This window comes from Halichondria panicea, chromosome 11 (assembly GCF_963675165.1).
Source record: "Halichondria panicea chromosome 11, odHalPani1.1, whole genome shotgun sequence".
Classification (NCBI taxonomy): domain Eukaryota; kingdom Metazoa; phylum Porifera; class Demospongiae; order Suberitida; family Halichondriidae; genus Halichondria; species Halichondria panicea.
The window spans coordinates 4019524-4038506 of record NC_087387.1 but is presented as its reverse complement, the minus strand read 5'-3'; the positions used below and the strand labels follow the sequence as shown (position 1 = coordinate 4038506).

Genomic DNA, 18983 nt, shown 5'->3' with positions numbered 1-18983 from the left:
AAACACCTCAATGTGGCAGTATGCTCCATGCACTTTTGGAATAGATTCCTTTTAAGAAGATGGGCCCTGCCGCGGTCAGCAGGTATAGTAGTCCGCTGGTTTGTTTGTCTGTATGTAATTCTGAGTCTGGATGCCATAAAATTATAGGGCGGTTCGTTTACAGCATGGATAGCCTTCACACAGCAAGTTATTGTTGTTGCACATTTTTATGTTAAAGCATCAAAGCTAAGAAGCTTGAACTTGGCCGCAGGGCTTACAAGCAACAAGCGGCCTTAATTTGAGACACTTTTTTGGCTGAGGTGATGTTGCTTCTTTAATAATTAAATGAGCCTCCCTCACAGGAGCCATATTTCTAAGTCTCCAGATTTTTTTTGCTGTGATCCTAGTCATGCATGACTGCTAAAACTCTGTTCTCAAAAGTTTCCACATGTCTCTACAGCTCTTGTTACTTGCTGCTTAGTTAAAGTTAACACTCTTTCGGTTACTATAGATCTTTATTATTTATGTGAACAGCCGAGGGTTAGCACCTCAGTGCTGTAGTTATAATTATTTATAGCCGTCCTTTTCAAACTAGACACATGCAATGTTGTTTCGTTTTAAAACCATCTATCAATGACTCTATTGACTTTGTCTGTACTTCAGGGGATATATATACGCAGTATGGACAGACTGCTATACCAGTATAGCACGAAATTTTGATGAAACTAGTGCCTCTAAAAGCGTTTTGTTGAATAAATGTCACCCTATTTGATCGAATGGAGCGTCTTCCGTTAGATTGCTAACCCTTGAAAACAGCAAAAATTAAGCACCTCGAATATTATGCAGTTATCTATGATTATTTTACGTCCTTTTTTCAAAATGGTACTACCGTAATCTTTTATTATTATTATTATTATTATTAAGACTTTACAGCCTGTAACGTGAATGATATAAAAACAAGTGATTGTTGTAGCAAAGACTATAGCTGACAGACTGTGCCGCATTGAGCGACACAGCTGGATAATTTAATGATTACATGTGAAGCTAGCTATAATTACGTGTGTAGCATCTGTTGCATGGGCACATTAAGTGGTAGGTACATGGGATGTCAGAGACAAAGTTTTGTTTGAAGTGCTCCCAGAAGTAATGGTGGAGTGTATTCTTTGTAGAAGTTAGTGGTGCGCTGATATCCATCAGCATAGTGGGCATCAAGTTCCATAACCTTGTGATACGATTGAGGTAGAAGTGTCTGCTTGCGCTGTAGTGATTGGCTTGTACAGTGAGTTTATTGTTGCAACTGAAGCGGGTGCGACCAGTAACGAATTTGATGTGATCTCTTATGTTGAAGTTGTCCGAGATCGGACAGCCTTGATCTGTATGAGCTTGAGTAATCATTGAGTATGAATTTGGTGGCTCTCCTCTGGATTCTTTCTAGTTTTTGAATGTCCTTGATCAAATTTGGTCTCCAGACTTGGGAGCAGTAGGTGACCTGGGATCTAACTAGGGTTATATATAACGATTTTTTTGTGCTGGTTTCTGATTTCATTGAAATCGTCTGTCGGATGAGGTTAAGAGCTCGGTAGGCCTTAGACGATATGAGGTTATAATGCAGTGACCAGGAGAGGTTGTTGGCTATGCACAAGCCTAGGTCTTTTTCTTTTGTAGCAAAGTTAAGGTGAGAATTGTGGATTGAGTAGAGTGTATTAGGGTTGTCTTCGTGCCAGCTAGGATGAGTTATGCGCAGCACATTACATTTTCCTTCATTGAGTTGCATGTTCCAAGTAGTGCACCAGGATGACAACTGGTTGATGTCTGTTTGTAATTCCAATTGGTCTTCCGTAGAAGTGATGCACTTTACTAGCTTTGTGTCATCCGCAAATAGAAATGGATTGGCAGATGAGATGCACTCCGGTAGGTCATTGATAAAAATAATAAATAACAGTGGGCCTAGGATGCTTCCTTGCGGAACTCCTGACATAACTGGTAAGTAGTTGGATGGAGTATTAATAACACTTGTGAAGTGTATCCTGTCATGTAGGTACGATTTAAACCACAGCCAAAGAGGGCCTGTGATGCCTGTCTTCCAAAGCTTTAGCAACAGCTCATTGTGTGGGACCGTGTCGAAAGCTTTCTTAAAATCTAGGTAGATGACATCTGTAGGTTTTCGGTTTTCTATGTTGTCAAAAACTTGGGAAAAGAATAGGATTAATTGAGAAAGACATGATCGGTTTCTTAGGAACCCGAATTGTTGGCATGTTATCTTTGGTCTCACGAATGTAATAATTTTCTTGTAGATGATAGTTTCAAAGACTTTGGATATAATTGGGAGAAGAGAGATGGGCCGAAAGTTTTCTACAAGATGGGGGTCGCCCTTCTTTGGGATTGGGCAGATTTTGTGGACCTTCCAGTGGGGTGGGAAAGTATGTGAAGATAGGCTAGAATTGAAAATGTGTGTGACTGATCTTGTGAGAGCGGTAGCACAGCATTTGAGGGTTGACGCATTTATATTATCGTGGCCTGGTGACTTTGTTGTGTCTAGTGAGGTGAGGGTTTCGTACACCTCAGACTCTTCTATAGAGATAGAGCTCAGTTGATAAGTGGGGGAGGGCATTTTGTCCCATGGAGGAAGTGTATAGTCACTTCTTGTGAATGTCGAGTTAAAGTATTTGTTGAAAATTTCAGCAATCTGTCCAGTCTCTGTGATGATGGAGCCGTTGTGGATTATTGTTCTAGTTTGTGGACTTTTCTTACTTAGGTTGCGCAGATGACGGAATAGTTTACTTGGGTTGAACTTAAAGCATACTGCCAACGATTTTTCGTACTCAGATTTGGCAGTTGTCATTAGTTCCTGGAGATGAGTAGACAAGTTAGATAGCCTTAGGGATGTACTCTCAGTGGGTTTGGATTTGTTTCTGCGTGTAAGCGTTTTGCAGCGATTGATAGTATGTCTCATTTCTGTGGTATACCATTTTGGGCTTTTTGACTTCTGAGAGTTAAATTTGGGCACAAAATATTTCCTGTGCTCTTGAGATGATTTTTTCTAGATGGACTGAACAGGCAGGCTTGGGTTGGCAGATAAAAAACTCAGACATGGAATTAAAATTTGCTTTTTTAAAGTTGTAGTTGCTGGCCGGTTTGTCTTTAGAGAGTAGTTTTGGTGTTTTTAAGCCATCTAGTGAGAACGTGATAAGGAAGTGATCAGACATAGGTGAACAATTAGACGAGTCAATGTGCAGGTTGAGTATCCTGTCTGGTGAATTCGTGCATACTACATCCAGTATGTTTCCTTTTGTGTGTGTTGGAGATGCAATCAGTTGGAGAAAGTTCTGAGCGAAAAGTGAGTTACAAATAGAAACCGAGAGTGGAGTTTTTCCAGACAAAGATGACCAATCTACATCTGGGCAGTTTAGGTCGCCCACCAAGATGGTGTTGTGGTTTGGAAGAGACGATATGGCGTTTGCCACTTCTAAAGAAAAATGTGCTGGTGGTATGTAGATACATGCCAGGGTTGTTTTGGGAGAAACAAGCAGTTCAATTACAATTAGTTCCAGAGATTCGTGCCTGCAGATTAGTTGAGAGGGTATATCTTCGGATATCAGAATGGCTACACCACCTCCTCTCGCACTTCTGTCTCTGCGGTAAATTTTGTAGCCAACGGGAGAAATTTCATTATCATATATCAAATCAGTGAGCCAAGACTCAGTTATACATATCACATCCAGAGATAGGCTCGCTATCATTGAGTGGACAAAGTTAATTTTATTTGCAATACTTCTAGAGTTCCAAACGCCAATTGAGATGTGCCTTTGGTCTAAGGCTAGTCAGTTTGAGTCTGGCTCGGAGGGTTGGTCGTCCCCTGAGTCAGATTGTATGGGCTGTATGGGCTGATTGTTTTCAAGTAAGGGTTCTATGTTGTGGAATTCCATGTTTTCTACGTAACCCTGTCTTTTGTTACTGATGAGTAGACTTTTGCCACGGATCTTGATTGTTTTGCTATCTGTACCAAGGTTTATCAACCTTCTGCGTTCTTTAAGTAGAATTGATTCTATTGATCGCTCCTCCTTGGTCATATCAGGTTTTACTGATATGTCTGGTGTTGCTGCGAGCTTGAACCTGTTTGTCAAGATCAGTAGTGGGTCTCTAGCATTCGACAGTTTTACTAATAAGGGTCTAGGTCTGGTTCTTTTTGTGTCGTACTTTCCCAACCTTATGCAGTCTTTGATAGAATTATCACTCACATTTGGGTTTGTTGGTTTTAGGGCTGTGACTGCTGACTCAGTGTCCTTGTTTAGCCTTTCATGTCTTTTTGTTCCCTCTTCGCATTCCTTTAGACCGTAGACCACAACATTAAATTTGCGGTCCTCTGTGCTTTTGACAGTAGTGGGTCTAGTTTCCTGTCTGGGAGGCTCTGTGGAGACCTGAGTTTGTAGCACTTCAGTGTATGGAATGTCTATGGCAGGGGCCGAGGTGTTGTTGAGTTTCAGTTCTGCAATTTCCAATTGTAAGGCATTTATCACTTGCATCATGTTTGATAGCTGTTCCCCCTGAGTGAGAAGCTTACAGTGTGGACAGATAAAGGGCTCGCTTGAGGCTTGAAAGTGAAGAAATGCTGTAGTAGACAGTCCCGCACAGTATCTGTGGATCCAGCCATCGCACATGCCCTCACAGAAGATTGAGTCTTTGGTCTTTGACTGGTCAGTGACTTCATCTTCGCAGACTTTACATACTAGTGACTTGGCCTTTTTGCTTGCTTTCTCCTTTGGAGGAGGTTTTGACCCTGACCCTTGTTTGGTGGGCATGTTTGCTTGGCTTTAGTATTTTATGTATGAGCTACTACTCTTATGAGTAGGCCAGATAAAAGATAAAGAGGGACTGCTACTCTTTTGAGTAGGCCAAATAATAAATAAAATAAATAATAATAAAAATAAATAATAAAAATAATAAAAATTTAATAATAAATTATAACTCTCCCTCTGATCACAGCAGTCTCTCCCAGTCTCACTCACCCTAGCTTTAGATCACTCTCTTAGTCTTCTGAATATCCCAGGACAAATGGATCTAATTTGACAACAGTATAGATCCTTGCAGGGTGAGCTCACAATAGAACTTTTTCTTCTCTGAGGGTCTAGCAACTTAAAGTCTAGTCTAGTACAAAGCTTTGAATGTGTGTTATTCAGCCTCGTGTTCAGCAGAGCTAGCTAGCTATAGATATAGCTATAGTATAATTATACTCACTTGCCTATTTCAATTCATAGATGATACAGTATACTTCTAATTTATCGGACACTTCTAATTACCCGGACACTCTTTTGGGCAATTTTCGTTGTTCTAATACAACGGACACTCCAGTGCTTTAACCCTTTCCCGGCTTTAATTAAAAAAACAAAATACAGAATAAATACATATTTTTCTTTAAAAATAAATATCTCATGAACAATGCATTGAAATCACTTGCAACTATTTCCTACAGGTAGCCCAGATCCTGGGGGTACCATGACATCATCATCGTTACCTAACAACTGACCACCCCACTAATTAACGATTTTTTACACATTTTACAATTATGAACATAAAGAATATTGTATGAAGGCATGAAGTAACTAAAAACACTAAGTAAGTGTTCTCAATGTTCTCACGGTGACATGGTTCAATCAGGATCAGCAGAAACTTCTCTGCGAGGTCGTATCGGCAGACGCTCTTTTCCCGGGAAATGTTTTCTTCACCTACACACAGGTTTACAAGTTCAATGGTGGCTCATGATGTCCACTTGTGTACTAACTAGACTAAGCATACCATACTGAAGCTATCCAGACTACATATGATACTCCATAGTTACTTACAAGGTCCAGGACTTTGGTTCATGCTCAGGAGCTTCTTCCTCCGGCTCTTCAGGCTCTATGTTTATAGCTTGATCTCTGAAAAGTAGTTTCCTCTCTTGGTATGATCCCAGTCACTGTCCTCTTACTCAACAAGGCCATAAGCATCGTTATTCTCACTGTCTAGCTGCCCTAGAACCTCGCTGAGGTTGTACTACAAAGATCTTGTAGCCATTATCAAACGGTCACTTTTCTTTCGACAGTACTGTACAAAGCGTACCTCAAGGCAAGATATTAAAGATACCATGTGAAAGAGCAGCCCAATGCGCATGTGCTGGTACCTACAGTGTGCGCATAGCTCCAACACAGCGCCCACAACGATTTTTTGAAAATTATCACTACCGCTGCCGTCATATGACGGCTAAAGCCGGGAAAGGGTTAATATTACATTTGTTCTAAATATCCGGACAATACTTTGAAAAGTTGAGTTACATTCACCATTCACAGACGGCAAGTAAGACAAGACTTAGAGTGCTGCAGTTAGATAGCTTTGAGTAGCTAGTTTTAGATAGCTAGTGCAACTATTCAGTCGCACACTGGTCTATTAAACTTAGCTAGCTCGCATGCAGCTGCTTGCTTGTTCTAATTATTCCGGACACTTCGCATGCTGTATAAAAATCTGTTCCAATTATACCCGGACAATTTCCAAAATAATTATTTTTTGCTGTCCGATAAATTAGAAGATATACGGTAACCCTTTTATCCTTGGGCACTGTCAAGTCTTAGCAGTGGCATCGTCTTCCTCTTTGATTCCCTTCTGCCAAAGGAGCTCGACCTGAAGTTAAAAGAGCAGATGCTATCGCTCTATGGAAAATGCCTGGTACAAAGACCATAATTATGTACAGCGCCAAAAGGGCAGCAGGGACTGTGGGTGCTTTGCAATCACCTTTTGTGTGTCATTGTTATATGGGGAAGATCCTTCGAGTTTGCTGTTTAACCAGAAGAAGATGCGAGGACATATATTCAGCTGCTTAACACAGGAAAGTTTTCTAACTTTCCCTGCATGTGCCCTGACAAAGAAAGCAAGACGTCCTCTTGAACTATGCCTTGATTAGTTTTGACATTGATAGTTTAGTTTAATTGTCCCTTCTTCACCATACAAATTTGAAGCATATTATTAATGATTGTTGTTAGTGCAAACAGGATAAATTCTCTCCTATAGTTATTTAGGAGAGACTTAGTGCCCTCAGATATTAAGCATACCCCATATTATTATAGGAGAGACTTAGTGCCCCCAGACATTAGGCATTGTCCATATTATTATAGGAGAGCTTTAGTGCTGGGCACACCATATTATTCCTATAGTCATATCTGATATAATAGGAAAGGTTTAATGCAAGGGGCATTGCATCCTTCCTAAAGTAATATAGGAGAGTATTAGTGCCCTCAGTCATTAAGAACCTCCCATATTATTATAGGAGAGATTTAGTGCCCTCAATCATTACACATTATCCATATTATTATAGGAGAGACTTAGTGCCGAGCATTAAACGTATCCCATATCATTATAGGAGAGACTTAGTGCCCTCAATCATTACACATAATATAGGAGAGACTTAGTGCCGAGCATTAAGCGTATCCCATATTATTATAGGAGAGATTTAGTGCCGAGCATTATATACCTGGGGAAATTGTTTAATGCACATGCATTATAAAAATGCCTCATAGTATAATATAGGAAAGATATAGTGCCGACGAGCATTAAAGCTCTCCTATATATTTGGGGCACTTTTTTCATTTAGTGACATAATTATTATCCGGACTCGAATAACCATTACACAATGACAATGAATAGACAATGAGCAATGCACTCTCATTTATGACTAATATTTGTGAAACGGCCTTAACCAAGCCTCCGCTTGATAATGTCTTTCACTCTGTCTTTCTGTGTAAGTACCGTGTAATTAGCTCTACACGCGACCTTTATTCGAGGTAAAGCTACACATTTGAAGCTGAGGTGATCCTTTACCGGTCTCTAGTAAAAGTAGAATAGTAGTTTGTTGCTTCTTTATTGTGTGTATGAACACTCCTCTACATGGTTTGTATACATCTATTTATGTCATGCAGCCGAGGATTAGAACTTTAGTGCTCTATAAACGCCTTGTTATGTTTCGGGCATGGGCAGTATATGATCGACTTGTATACAGTATTGATTTTCATGTGTGGCAGTTGTGCATGTGTTCTGGCTTTTCCTCCTCTCCTTGTTTTGTTCCGCCATGCATGGGGGTATATGTATCTCTTTCTTAGGCTATAGAGAGTTGACAGTTCTTCGGTTATCTTGTGTGGGTGGGAAATATTTTTGTTGGTAACAAAGGCGTTCCTCTTCCAGTAGGAGATTTTGCCCTCTGAATTAGATTATGAATTTTTTTTCACATGTTTTCTGGTTGCATGTTCGTATATTCTCTCATGTACTATTGTCTTGATCTTATTTTAAGTTGGATGTCAAACGTTACAGTGTGAGTGGTGATTAGGTCATAATTATTACGGGTACTTCATAGATTTTGCTTAATACAATAGACTTAGACAGTTAACCCAAAATGCAGTAAAAATGTAAACATATCCTAATTTTCATCACGTTGTTTATTTCTACATGTACAAACCATATTTATGTTATACTAATTGTCCACTATAATTATACTTTATGGCAGTAAACCTCTGAGGCCAAAGATTTACGTTGCCATAAATTCGAATGTAGTGGACTATAAGTGTTATAATTATACCCACTGAAATGAAAAACAATTGTTACCTAAGCTATACCTTACCTTAGATAGAACTAGCTAACAGAACGGCAAGTTTGTTTGTATAGCTTGTAGACATTACTAAGCTTCTATCCAAGCAATGTGAGCCCCACCCATTTTCCAGCCTTAATTCCTGGTGTTTAGCAAACCCCACCCATCTGTGCCTCGGTGCGCAGTGAGGTAGTTGGTAGTGCGCCTGCGTGTAGACTGCTACAGCTGCTCATGCAAGTGCAACTGGAGATTCTCTGTGGGCTCCTAGTCATGTTTCCAGGATTTTGGTTTGTGGCGTGGTGCGTGGTTCTTGAGTTGTGCCTATAGTTCGCTTACTACATGTAGGAGGGTGTAGCAAAATGATTTTTATTTGCTTCATTATACTTGTGCACCCGCATAATGCTCTGCTATGGCTATTGCTATTGCTTGCCCTGTCTGTGTGCCCTGTACGCCATAATTATATACTGCCCTGCTGAGGCTGCTCTATAATGTACTGCTCTATACAGCGACACATGCATCAGTAGCGAATTCCACTCTGACATGGAGTCACGCGGTGAGCACACATTGCCCTCACAATTTCGTAAGGCACTTTCCTGGGGGGCTTACATTACGCTGGTCATAGCGCCAGGATCCGCTCGGTCGAGGACCTTACTATTGTACAACTCTCTGCTGACACTGATCTTGCTCCCTATTGGTATTACTTTGCCTCAATCAATAATTATTATGCAGCAGGCTAATGCAGGGGGTTGGACAATTCGTCAACCTTTCCCAGCATCTTTACTTCGTTCCATAGCGCTCACTTGATCTGTACATGTGTTCATGCTTCAATTCCTTGGGGGTAGGACTTTCGTCCGATGGACTATGACTGGTGGCTAGGCCACGTCTTTACCCCCAAGTAGTTAATTAGGGGAGCAATATATTTATTAGAAATGTCTTATTATTATTTAACCAGCGGGGTTGCATTCCTCTAATTAATTAGATACGTAACACCGCGCAACCCTCACAAACGCAAGAGTATATAGGCATTCGCTGTTTCTCACATGCCATATCTCATTAAACAAGCAAATTTCAAGGCAAACTGGCCAATAGTACATTGCCCATGGACACACGGATCACATATTCTGCTCGGCCAACAAACACCATGGCACACCTAAAAGAACAGCATAAAAGTCTAGGCCTTTTGACATAGACTCACCTTCCTTGGGGTAAGGGACTGGTGGATTGCCTATCTAAGAATTTTGCCGTTACCTGAATCTAGTAATGACCAATCAGAGTGCAGTATCAATGTCATGTGACATTCTTACGCCCACGGTTAGTTTCTTTGTGGTAGAATGCCTGGCAATCAATCAAAATAATGGATGAGCACTAGTGCAAAATGAAATGAGCAAGCAGTGACGGCGAGCTTAGCAAAACTTTTAGTATGTAGATGATTTGCACCACTTGTCTTGATCCGGCTTACATTGCTATTTTTGAAATCTAGAGTATGTGGGGATGGACAGTAGCCTTATACTACCAGTTCTCATAATTTCTAGGTTTCTTTGCCACAAACTAAGCAAGGGGAGCTTATTTGTAACCATTTGCAACCCACTCACGTCAGACATTGGTAAATACAAACCATAGGATGATGTCATACATGATGTCATGCAACTCATTAAAATTCCATCGCCACAACTCTCAGATACATGTAGGCAATCCACCAGTCCCTTATCCCAAGGAAGGGCTGGCTAGCGAGTCTACGTTCGACATACACTGTTAGTGGAAATGGGAAACGAGTTTAACCACAGGCTTGGCTGAAAAATCTTGATGCATACATTTTGTAGGAAGTTCTATTGAGTTCTTGAAAGCATATCCACTGTATTTAAGGAACCTGAACCAGACGAGCTTAACAGCTTCCTATGAATAAATTTAGAGAGAAAATCTACAATACCGACACACACAATATAGCGAGGCCCATCCCGAATGTGGACAGCAGTAGTCATCAACCCTTGATCTTCTCACTAGCCATAATAGCGCTTACTCAGCTGCTGCGATAACCCTTACTACAGTACTACCTCATGCATTCGAGGTAAACCACCGGGACATTTTTGCCGCAAAATTATCTGGCATAATGTGCACCTTCGTGGGGTCAGTGTTATAGTGGTTCCCTGGTGGCTAGATAAGTCGCGTGGTATAGAGACAGTGGCTAGATAAGTCGCGTGGTCATTATTCGTGGTTTGATGTTGCTTGTGGACCAAGAGTGAAAGTTTACTGTTTAAAAGGAAGTTTGAACTTTATTTATATTACAGCACAGCCTCGACTTTGAGAGTGCTCTATCCGTTTCTAATCCCTGATAATTATAACGATCTCCACACTGGACATCCAGTGGCGGATCCAGTGCAGGGCACAAGGGGAATGTGCTCCCCCCCCCTTTCTGACCAGCTCGAATAAAACTAGCTCACGAAGTGGGTGTGGCTTAGAGAAGCAGGAGCAGCAATCAATTATAGCAGAATGCAGAATAGCAGAAGATCTCTAGTTGTAGACTTTTGAAGAGCAATATGATATCATCTATTTCTGCTATCTCCTGCTACTATGTATGTCATACTGTCATCAATCAATCTATGATCAGAAAAGCTACACTGATTGGGCTTTAAAAAAAACTGTTTACCTTTTTTTTAGTGAACATTTTCTTCAAACTGCACCCCCTTTTCAAAATTCCTGGATCCGCCCCTGACATTCCCTGCTTGGACCAAAAATCTCAAGCCGCCCTGCAATGCGTTTTTTACTAGGATCCGATACTGCCCAATCCCACAGCATACGTTCTCGTAAAATTAACGCTGTTAACTTGGCTCACATTATGCTCTGAGCGGCTACACAGCGAAACACATTATCTGTAGTCAATCCACTCTGACAAGGAGTCACGCGGCGAGCACACATTGCCCTGTACTCAATTTGCCCCGGTTTACCTCCCAATTTCGTAATGTGCTTTCCTGAGGGCTGGTCATAGCACTAGGATCAGCACGGTCGAGGACTTTACTATCGTATTAAAATCTCTAGGTGCATGCTGACACTGATCCTTGCTTCCTATATTGGTTATCACTTGCCTCGATCAATAATTATTATGCAACGTGCTAACGCAGTCATCAGTCATGGTCCGGCTCACCCTCCAAGGAGTGTTGCGGTAATGGGATATAAGTTTGTACGTGTAGTTGGCAAGGTTAGCATATGTTTCTCGGAGTACTGAGATTAACAATGAAATATTCATACTGAAATATTCATACTGTACTATGTATTGAAATGAAAATACTAATAAAGAATTATCATAGAGTAAAGTGTAAGCCTCGATTTGAGGCCGCGGGTGGGCGTATATTCGAATGAAAACTCGCCGTTCGCGATTAAACGCCCAGTCCCCTAATAAGCTTAAACTTCTAAGGGTGGGGATATTCTCCCGATGGTACGGTAGACGTATGGCCAGAAAGTTTGGGACTGATAATTATGCCTTGTTCGCATGCGCAATGGTGCGTTGCAAAACTTGTCTTAGTCTAATATTGTTGCGAGTATATAGTTAGCTCTGCACTAGATTCTACGCTAGCTGCAAGAGTGGGAAAAGAGCTGCAAGGCTGCACTGTTTCAATGAGAGCATGCGTGTATAGCAGTTAATTATGACTTTTTTTTTATTTTGGCAATCTTTTTAGCAATAATCACAGTTGATCAATTCACACCATTCCCTATAGCTGCATGTTGTACCCCACCCTTCTGTCATGCATGCCCTTGGCAACAAGTGTTTAGCTTCTTTTTGGCTGGGTAGATGTAGTACAGTACGCTCTCAAGGCAAGGGAGTTCATGAGGAATGCAGAGTTTATGGTAGTTAAACCACACCCAATTTCTATGATACAGACCCGGTATAAATTATTTTGAACATCATTTTAGCATAGATGATACAGTACTAAATACCATCCCCAGCTTGCTAGCCCCCTACCATTGCCCTATCGTACGCCCTGCCCTGCCCTAATTATTATGCCTCAGTGCGCAGCGAGGTAGTTGGTAGTGCACCTGTGTGTATACTGCTACAGTTGCTCATGCAAGTGCAACTGGAGATTATCTGTGGGCTCCTGGTCATGTTTCCAGGATTTTGGTTTGTGGCATGGTGCGTGGTTCTTGAGTTATGCCTATAGTTCGCTTACTAGGAGGGTGTAGCAAAATGAATTTTCATTTGCTTCATTATACTTGTGCACCCGCATAATGCTCTGCTATTGCTATTGCTTATGCCATATGCCCTGCCTGTGTGCCCTGAAGGCCATCATTATTTGATGCATGGCCTATGCCATCTATTGTTATGCTCCCTAATGCCCTGCCCTGCCCGATGCCTATACGGCTTATAATAATACTGCTCTGCTCTATAATATAATTATACCGCTCTATAATATTCTGCCCCCTGCCCTGTACATACAGCTTGTACTATATACTGCTCTGCTCTGCTCTATAATATTCTGTTCTATAATATACTGCGCTCTATAATGTACTGCTCTGCTCTGCTCTATAATGTACTGCCCTGCTGAGGCTGCTCTATAATGTACTGCTCTATACAGCGACACATGCATCAGTAGCGAATTCCACTCTGATATGGAGTCACGCGGTGAGCACACATTGCCCTGTACTCGATTTGCCCTCACAGTTTCGTAAGGCACTTTCCTGGGGGGCTTACATTACGCTGGTCATAGCGCCAGAATCCGCTCGGTCGAGGACCTTACTATTGTAGAACTCTCTGCTGACACTGATCTTGCTATTACTTTGCCTCAATCAATAATTATTATGCAGCGTGCTAATGCAGGGGTTGGACAATTCGTCAATCCTCCCCAGCATCTTTACTTCGTGCCATAGCGCTCACTTGATGTGTTCATGCTTCAATTCCTTGGGGGTAGGACTTTCGTCCGATGGGCTATGACTGGTGGCTAGGCCACGTCTTTACCCCCAATTACTTAATTAGGGGAGCAATAATTATAATTATTAGAAATGCCTAATTATTATTTAACCAGCGGGGTTGCATTCCTCTAGTTAATTAGAAGGGATGCCTAACCCTATAATTAACAGTCATCAGCCATGGTCCGGCTCACCCTTCAAGGAGCGTTGTGGTAATGGGTATATAATGTTGTTGGTTCGTGTAACTAGCAAGGGTATAGCATCATTATGTTTCTCGGAGTACCGAGATAATGATGTTTTCAGTGCCTATAATAATTATTATATACAAACTATTATTTTGTCACACGCTGCATGTGTAGCGAAAAATGTTCGCGTTACCCTTAGCGTGGCTTTTAATATTCGTGTTTCTATGCCAGGAAACCACACCCACCAATAGCTTGCATGCCAGTGCATGGGAGTTTATCCCAGTTTTAATTTTTAAGTTAACTGCTCTGCCTGCCCTCAAAAAACGCTAAATTTTGCACCTCTTTCAATTTCCCGCTATAGGGTATTAGTTTGTCTCTCCATATAATTTATAACTAGTACACTGCACTGGTTAACAGGGAGGTGATACTGCTATCTACTGGGCTAGTCGTAAAGGACATCTCAAGATAGTGCCTGCCCTAAAAAAACGCGAAATTTTGCACCTCTTTTAATTTCTCGCTATAGGGTATTAGTTTGTCTCTCCATATAATTGCCAACTATTACTAATACACTGCACTGATTAACAGGAAGGTGCTACTGCTCTCTACTGGGCTAGTCGTGAAGGACATCTCAAGACAGTGCAACAACTCATTGACAGTGGAGCAGATGTTCATGTACAAAAACAAGTAAGTGTTCCAGACACTTTTGTACTGATGCAGCAACCATTAATTCTAGACTTTGTACTCTTGGCATCCTTTTTAGCATCAACCATGGGTCGATTATTTCCCTCTTTGAATTTCTCTGTGATTAACAGATTAGCATGCAGTACAAATATACCTGTGTGGCTTTATGTTATGTATATTGCTTTGATACAGCATCAGCACCGGCGGTGCTTTCATTATAATTATAATGTAGCTATTCTTTTTCATACTAGACATGATTTGTTTCATTTCTATGTATACATCTATTTATGTCATGCAGCCGAGGGTTAGCACTTTAGTGCTCTAGTTAAATTAGCTGGGGTTATAATAAATGTCTTTCTTGGGCTATAGAGAGTTGACAGTTCTTCGGTTATGTTGTGTGGGTGGGAAATATTTTTGTTGGTAACAAAGGCGTCCCTCTTCCAGTAGGAGATTGTGCCCTTGAATTAGATTATATGTATACATGTATGTATGTGCTAAACATGATGTATAAGATAATTTACATTTTTACTGCATTTTGGGGTAACTGTCTAAGTCTATTGTATTAAGCAAAATCTACGAAGTACCTGTAATAATTATCACCACTCACACTGTAACGTTTGACACCCAACTTAAATGAAGATTAAGACAATAGTTCATGAGAGAATATACGAACATGCAACCAGAAAACATGTGAAAAAAAATTCAACATTATAATAGTAGACGTACGGCCAGAAAGTTTAATACATAATACTCAGTGGCGTATCCAGCTAGGGGCTCAGGGTGCTCAAGCACCCCCCTAAGCTTTACATTAATTACTGTAACCTGCTGGAAGCTGCATGAGCCTACACTGCACTGCACTATGAAGCTAGCTGAGCTAGAGCTAGCTTTTATACTCGTTGGAGAGTCAGACCACACCTTCAGATAATAAGTTTCCTGGGCATGCGTACTGTGACTTATTAAAGCTACTAAATAGTACAAGTCAAGAGCCTGCATCAGAGAAGGTTGTTCTTTCTCACTGTCAGTGTCTATATATTCAGAAAGTAACCCAACATCACCAGCAGAAACCTGATCACACTCTAAATACCAGGTAGAAGACAAAAAACAAAACAAAATAAAAGAATTAAACAGTTGTTTCAATACAGATTTTCTTCGTGGTTTCTGGTTTGTTGGGTTCCGATTGCATGCAGTAGAAGACTGTGGTGTGTCTGTGAGGAGGACCCCGAGATGGTTCCTCTAATAGGTGCAGTACTAAAAGCTGATCTTAAAGTGCAACTCGGGTGTTTTCTTATCTAATCGTTTTTTACTTCTTTTTCCAACACCACCTTTTCGTCCACGCCCAGAAAGCAAGCCAGCCATTGAAAGGAAGTGATATTGGGTTGCTTGGATGATCCATTATACCACTCTAGGAATCACCATTCAGGGTTGCTACTGCCAATGCATGACAGCAAATTTTTTCCAGATGATTTCCAGTTTAGTCAGCTAGAATCACATGTGTATTGCTCATTGTGTCCCATGTTTACCATAATTACGTGGGACAAAAGAAGAATAGGATTTATCACTACCTGGTGCTGTGGTGGTTTGCATTGTCTGCACTTTAGCTTTCTTCCAAATATGCTGTAAGGTGGTAATCATAAGCTTCGTGATTCCACTTTCTTCAACACTTAAACATAACTTGTGGCTATGACCTTGCACACTTGAAGCACATCGACTGGTTGTTGACTTCTGCTGGGTGTCCCCGATCGCTTAGTGTTTAGAGTTGCTTTGTCAAATCGTTTAACCACTTCCCGTCTTTGACCAGTTTTCATTTTCGCCCATTGTGCTGTTGACACAGAGAAATGCGAGTACTGTGGAACGAGCCTGTACTGACCTCTGCCTGACAGCGATCGAATAATTTGTCACATTGTTGCTTAACCCAGCTGTTGCTTAATTTGTTCATTAATCTTGGGCCACTCTGACTTCTTGTAATAGGCCTTTTCATTTAAGAGCATGAGGAATTTAATTAGGGTCTGTGACATCATAATTACTACCTGTTTTACTTCCGTAGTAAAATGTGCTGAGCTGGTATGCTGTTTACTATGAAGTAGCCAAAAACTCGTTTGTTACTGTAGAAGGAATTCCATATTCCCTTAACTTTTTATATACATTCTTTTTACAATGAATGAAGCATCTTAGCTGTGTAGCTGAGGGGATGGTCCATCATTTCCCACTCTTCGAGTTTCCCTGTGATTATAATTATGCAGCAAAATTACCGTAAGAACATTATGATATCTGTGTGTATTAGCAATAGCTAGTAGGTTATGTTATGTAGCTTTGACACATCCGCCGAGACATGAGCACCCGCGGTGCCAACATTATATGCATGTGTCTCTTTTTGTTGGGATAATATTGTTTAGCGCGAAATTAAAATGTTTCGTAGAAGTGCCTTCATTTCGTAACGTAATGTCAGTGGAACCTCCATAAAACGGACACCATTGTGCTTTGAATCAATTCTTGCTGCAAATGAAACTTGGAGATTTAATAACCGCTTCTCTATAGCTCATACAAGCTTTGAAAAGGCTGTAGGGACGAGTTATATACAGCTATGTTTTCACAATTGTGCTAAATAATGCCATCTCAGCAATAAATGTCTGCTAATTATGGGTATGGCTGTTCGTTCTGGGAGGTTATTTTCCATTATTGCTATATGATTGGGGGACTATAAAACTGCTCGTTATACGGAGTAGAAAGGTGATCGCTCCTGAGAAGTTGCTTTACATTGAAGTCATTGCAATCATTGTAGTTTCAATCCAGACCTGAGCTCTTGGCCGTTTTATCGTGTGTGGTTACTCTTCGGAGGTGGTCGGTAATGGAGGTTCAACTGTAACAGCAATAATTATTATTATAATTATTGTACAAAATAAACCAAACATAATTATAGCTGTACACACACACACACACCTCAATGGCAGTATGCTCCATGCACTTTTGGAGTATTGATTCCTTTTAAGAAGATTGGCCCTGCCGCGGTCAGCAGGTATATTATTTGTCTGAGCCTGCTTACCTGGATGCCATAGTGGTTCGTTTACAGCATGGATAGCCTTCACACAACAAGTTTTTGTTGTTGCACATTTTGATGTTAAAGCATCACATAAAAGCTAAGAAGCTTGAACTTGGCTGCAGGACTTACAAGCAACACGCGGCCTTAATTTGAGACACTTTTTTGGCTGAGTTGATGTTGCTTCTTTAATAATTAAATGAGCCTCCCTCACAGGAGCCATATTTCTAAGACTCCAGATTTTTTTGCTGTGATCCTAGTCATGCATGACTGCTAAAACTCTGTTCTCAAAAGTTTCCGCATGTCTCTACAGCTCCTGTTACTTGCTGCTTAGTTATAATTAACACTCTTTCAGTTAATAGATCTTTATTATTCATGTGAACACCCGAGGGTTAGCACCTCAGTGCTGTAGTTATAATTATTTATAGCCGTCCATTTCAAACTAGACACATGCAATGTTGTTTCGTTTTAAAACCATCTGTCAATGACTCTCTTGACTAGCGAAGTATTCGTGTAGGATTGCTAACCCTTGAAAACAGCAAAAATTAAGCGCCTCGAAAATTATGCAGTTATCTATAATTATTTTACGTCCTTATGCATGACTGTGTTGCTTACTTTTGTGTGGATGATAATTATACCATGCATATATACGTAGCACGATTTTTTCCGGGGTTTTTGTGTGAAAGTGTCTCCAAAAGCGTAAATTCACGCTATTTTGGTCATGCAAAGATGTCGCGTCTGTCAGTATTTCGTGGACCTAATTTTCGTGGAGGATTGCTATCCCTCGAACATAGCAGAAATTAAGCGCCTCGAAATATTCGCTCTCTCATACATGTACGGTATGTGTGATTATTAACTAGTACTATAATTATTAATAGGGCGGAGAGACTGCTCTCTGGGCAGCCAGCTTCAGTGGACACAAAGATATCGCTCACCATTTGATCACTGCTGGAGCCATTGTTGACCTACCAAAGACGGTGGGTTCATATCCTATTAACTGAATATCCATGTACCATAATTATAGTGAAACACTGTCCGTGATATTCTTGTCTCACAGGATGGTTTCACTCCTCTCATGGTAGCTGCTCAAGAAGGCCATCTCAGTGTTGTGGAACTACTGGTTTCTGTGAGGGCTCAAGTCAACAGCCAGAATAAAGTGAGCAATTATTGGTTTGTGCAATGTATGTAGAGCTCTTAAATGTATTTGTGTACATCGTTAAGGTATCGCTTTGGGGCTGAATAAGTATACAAACCATTTATAATTATAGCTATCCTTTTTTCCTACTAGACATGATTTTTTCGGTGCCTATAATTAATGTACACAATTATGTACAAACTATTTGTCACACGCTGCAGTCAGCTTTACCGTATCCCTCTTGCGGCTACGCCTCGAGGCATAATAATTATGTCAGCCAAAAACTCGTTTGTTACTGTAGAAGGAATTCCATACTCCATTAATTTTTTGTACACATTCTTTTTACAATTAATAAAGCATCTTAGCTGAGGGGATTGTCCATCATTTCCCACTCTTTGAGTTTCCCTGTGGTTATATGCAGCAAAATTACCGTAAGAAAATTATGATATCTGTGTGTATTAGCAATCG

General features: G+C 40.7%; 2 protein-coding genes and 1 long non-coding RNA gene across 19 annotated transcripts in view; 1 reads left to right on the top strand and 2 right to left on the bottom strand.

Moving 5' to 3' along the window:
- The window catches only part of LOC135344347 (serine/threonine-protein phosphatase 6 regulatory ankyrin repeat subunit A-like), a 151578-nt gene that overhangs the window by 66048 nt on the left and 66547 nt on the right, over positions 1–18983 (top strand). For 2 of the 17 annotated variants that reach the window (XM_064541549.1, XM_064541552.1), the window contains exons 26-28: positions 14251–14349; positions 18259–18357; positions 18438–18536. The exons of the other annotated variants lie outside the window; for them this stretch is intronic. In XM_064541549.1, the coding sequence (XP_064397619.1) occupies positions 14251–14349; positions 18259–18357; positions 18438–18536 (297 nt within the window). The remainder of the gene's footprint in view (positions 1–14250; positions 14350–18258; positions 18358–18437; positions 18537–18983) is intronic. 17 annotated transcript variants of the gene reach the window in all.
- On the bottom strand, positions 3801–4778 carry LOC135344283 (uncharacterized). Its single transcript, XM_064541449.1, has one exon. It carries the CDS (start codon positions 4776–4778, stop codon positions 3801–3803), a length of 978 nt encoding a protein of 325 aa, XP_064397519.1.
- LOC135344368 (uncharacterized) lies at positions 5541–6566 on the bottom strand. Its single transcript, XR_010397425.1, has 2 exons — positions 5820–6566; positions 5541–5702 (listed from the first exon to the last, which is right to left on the bottom strand). It is a non-coding gene; the product is annotated as an uncharacterized LOC135344368 (long non-coding RNA).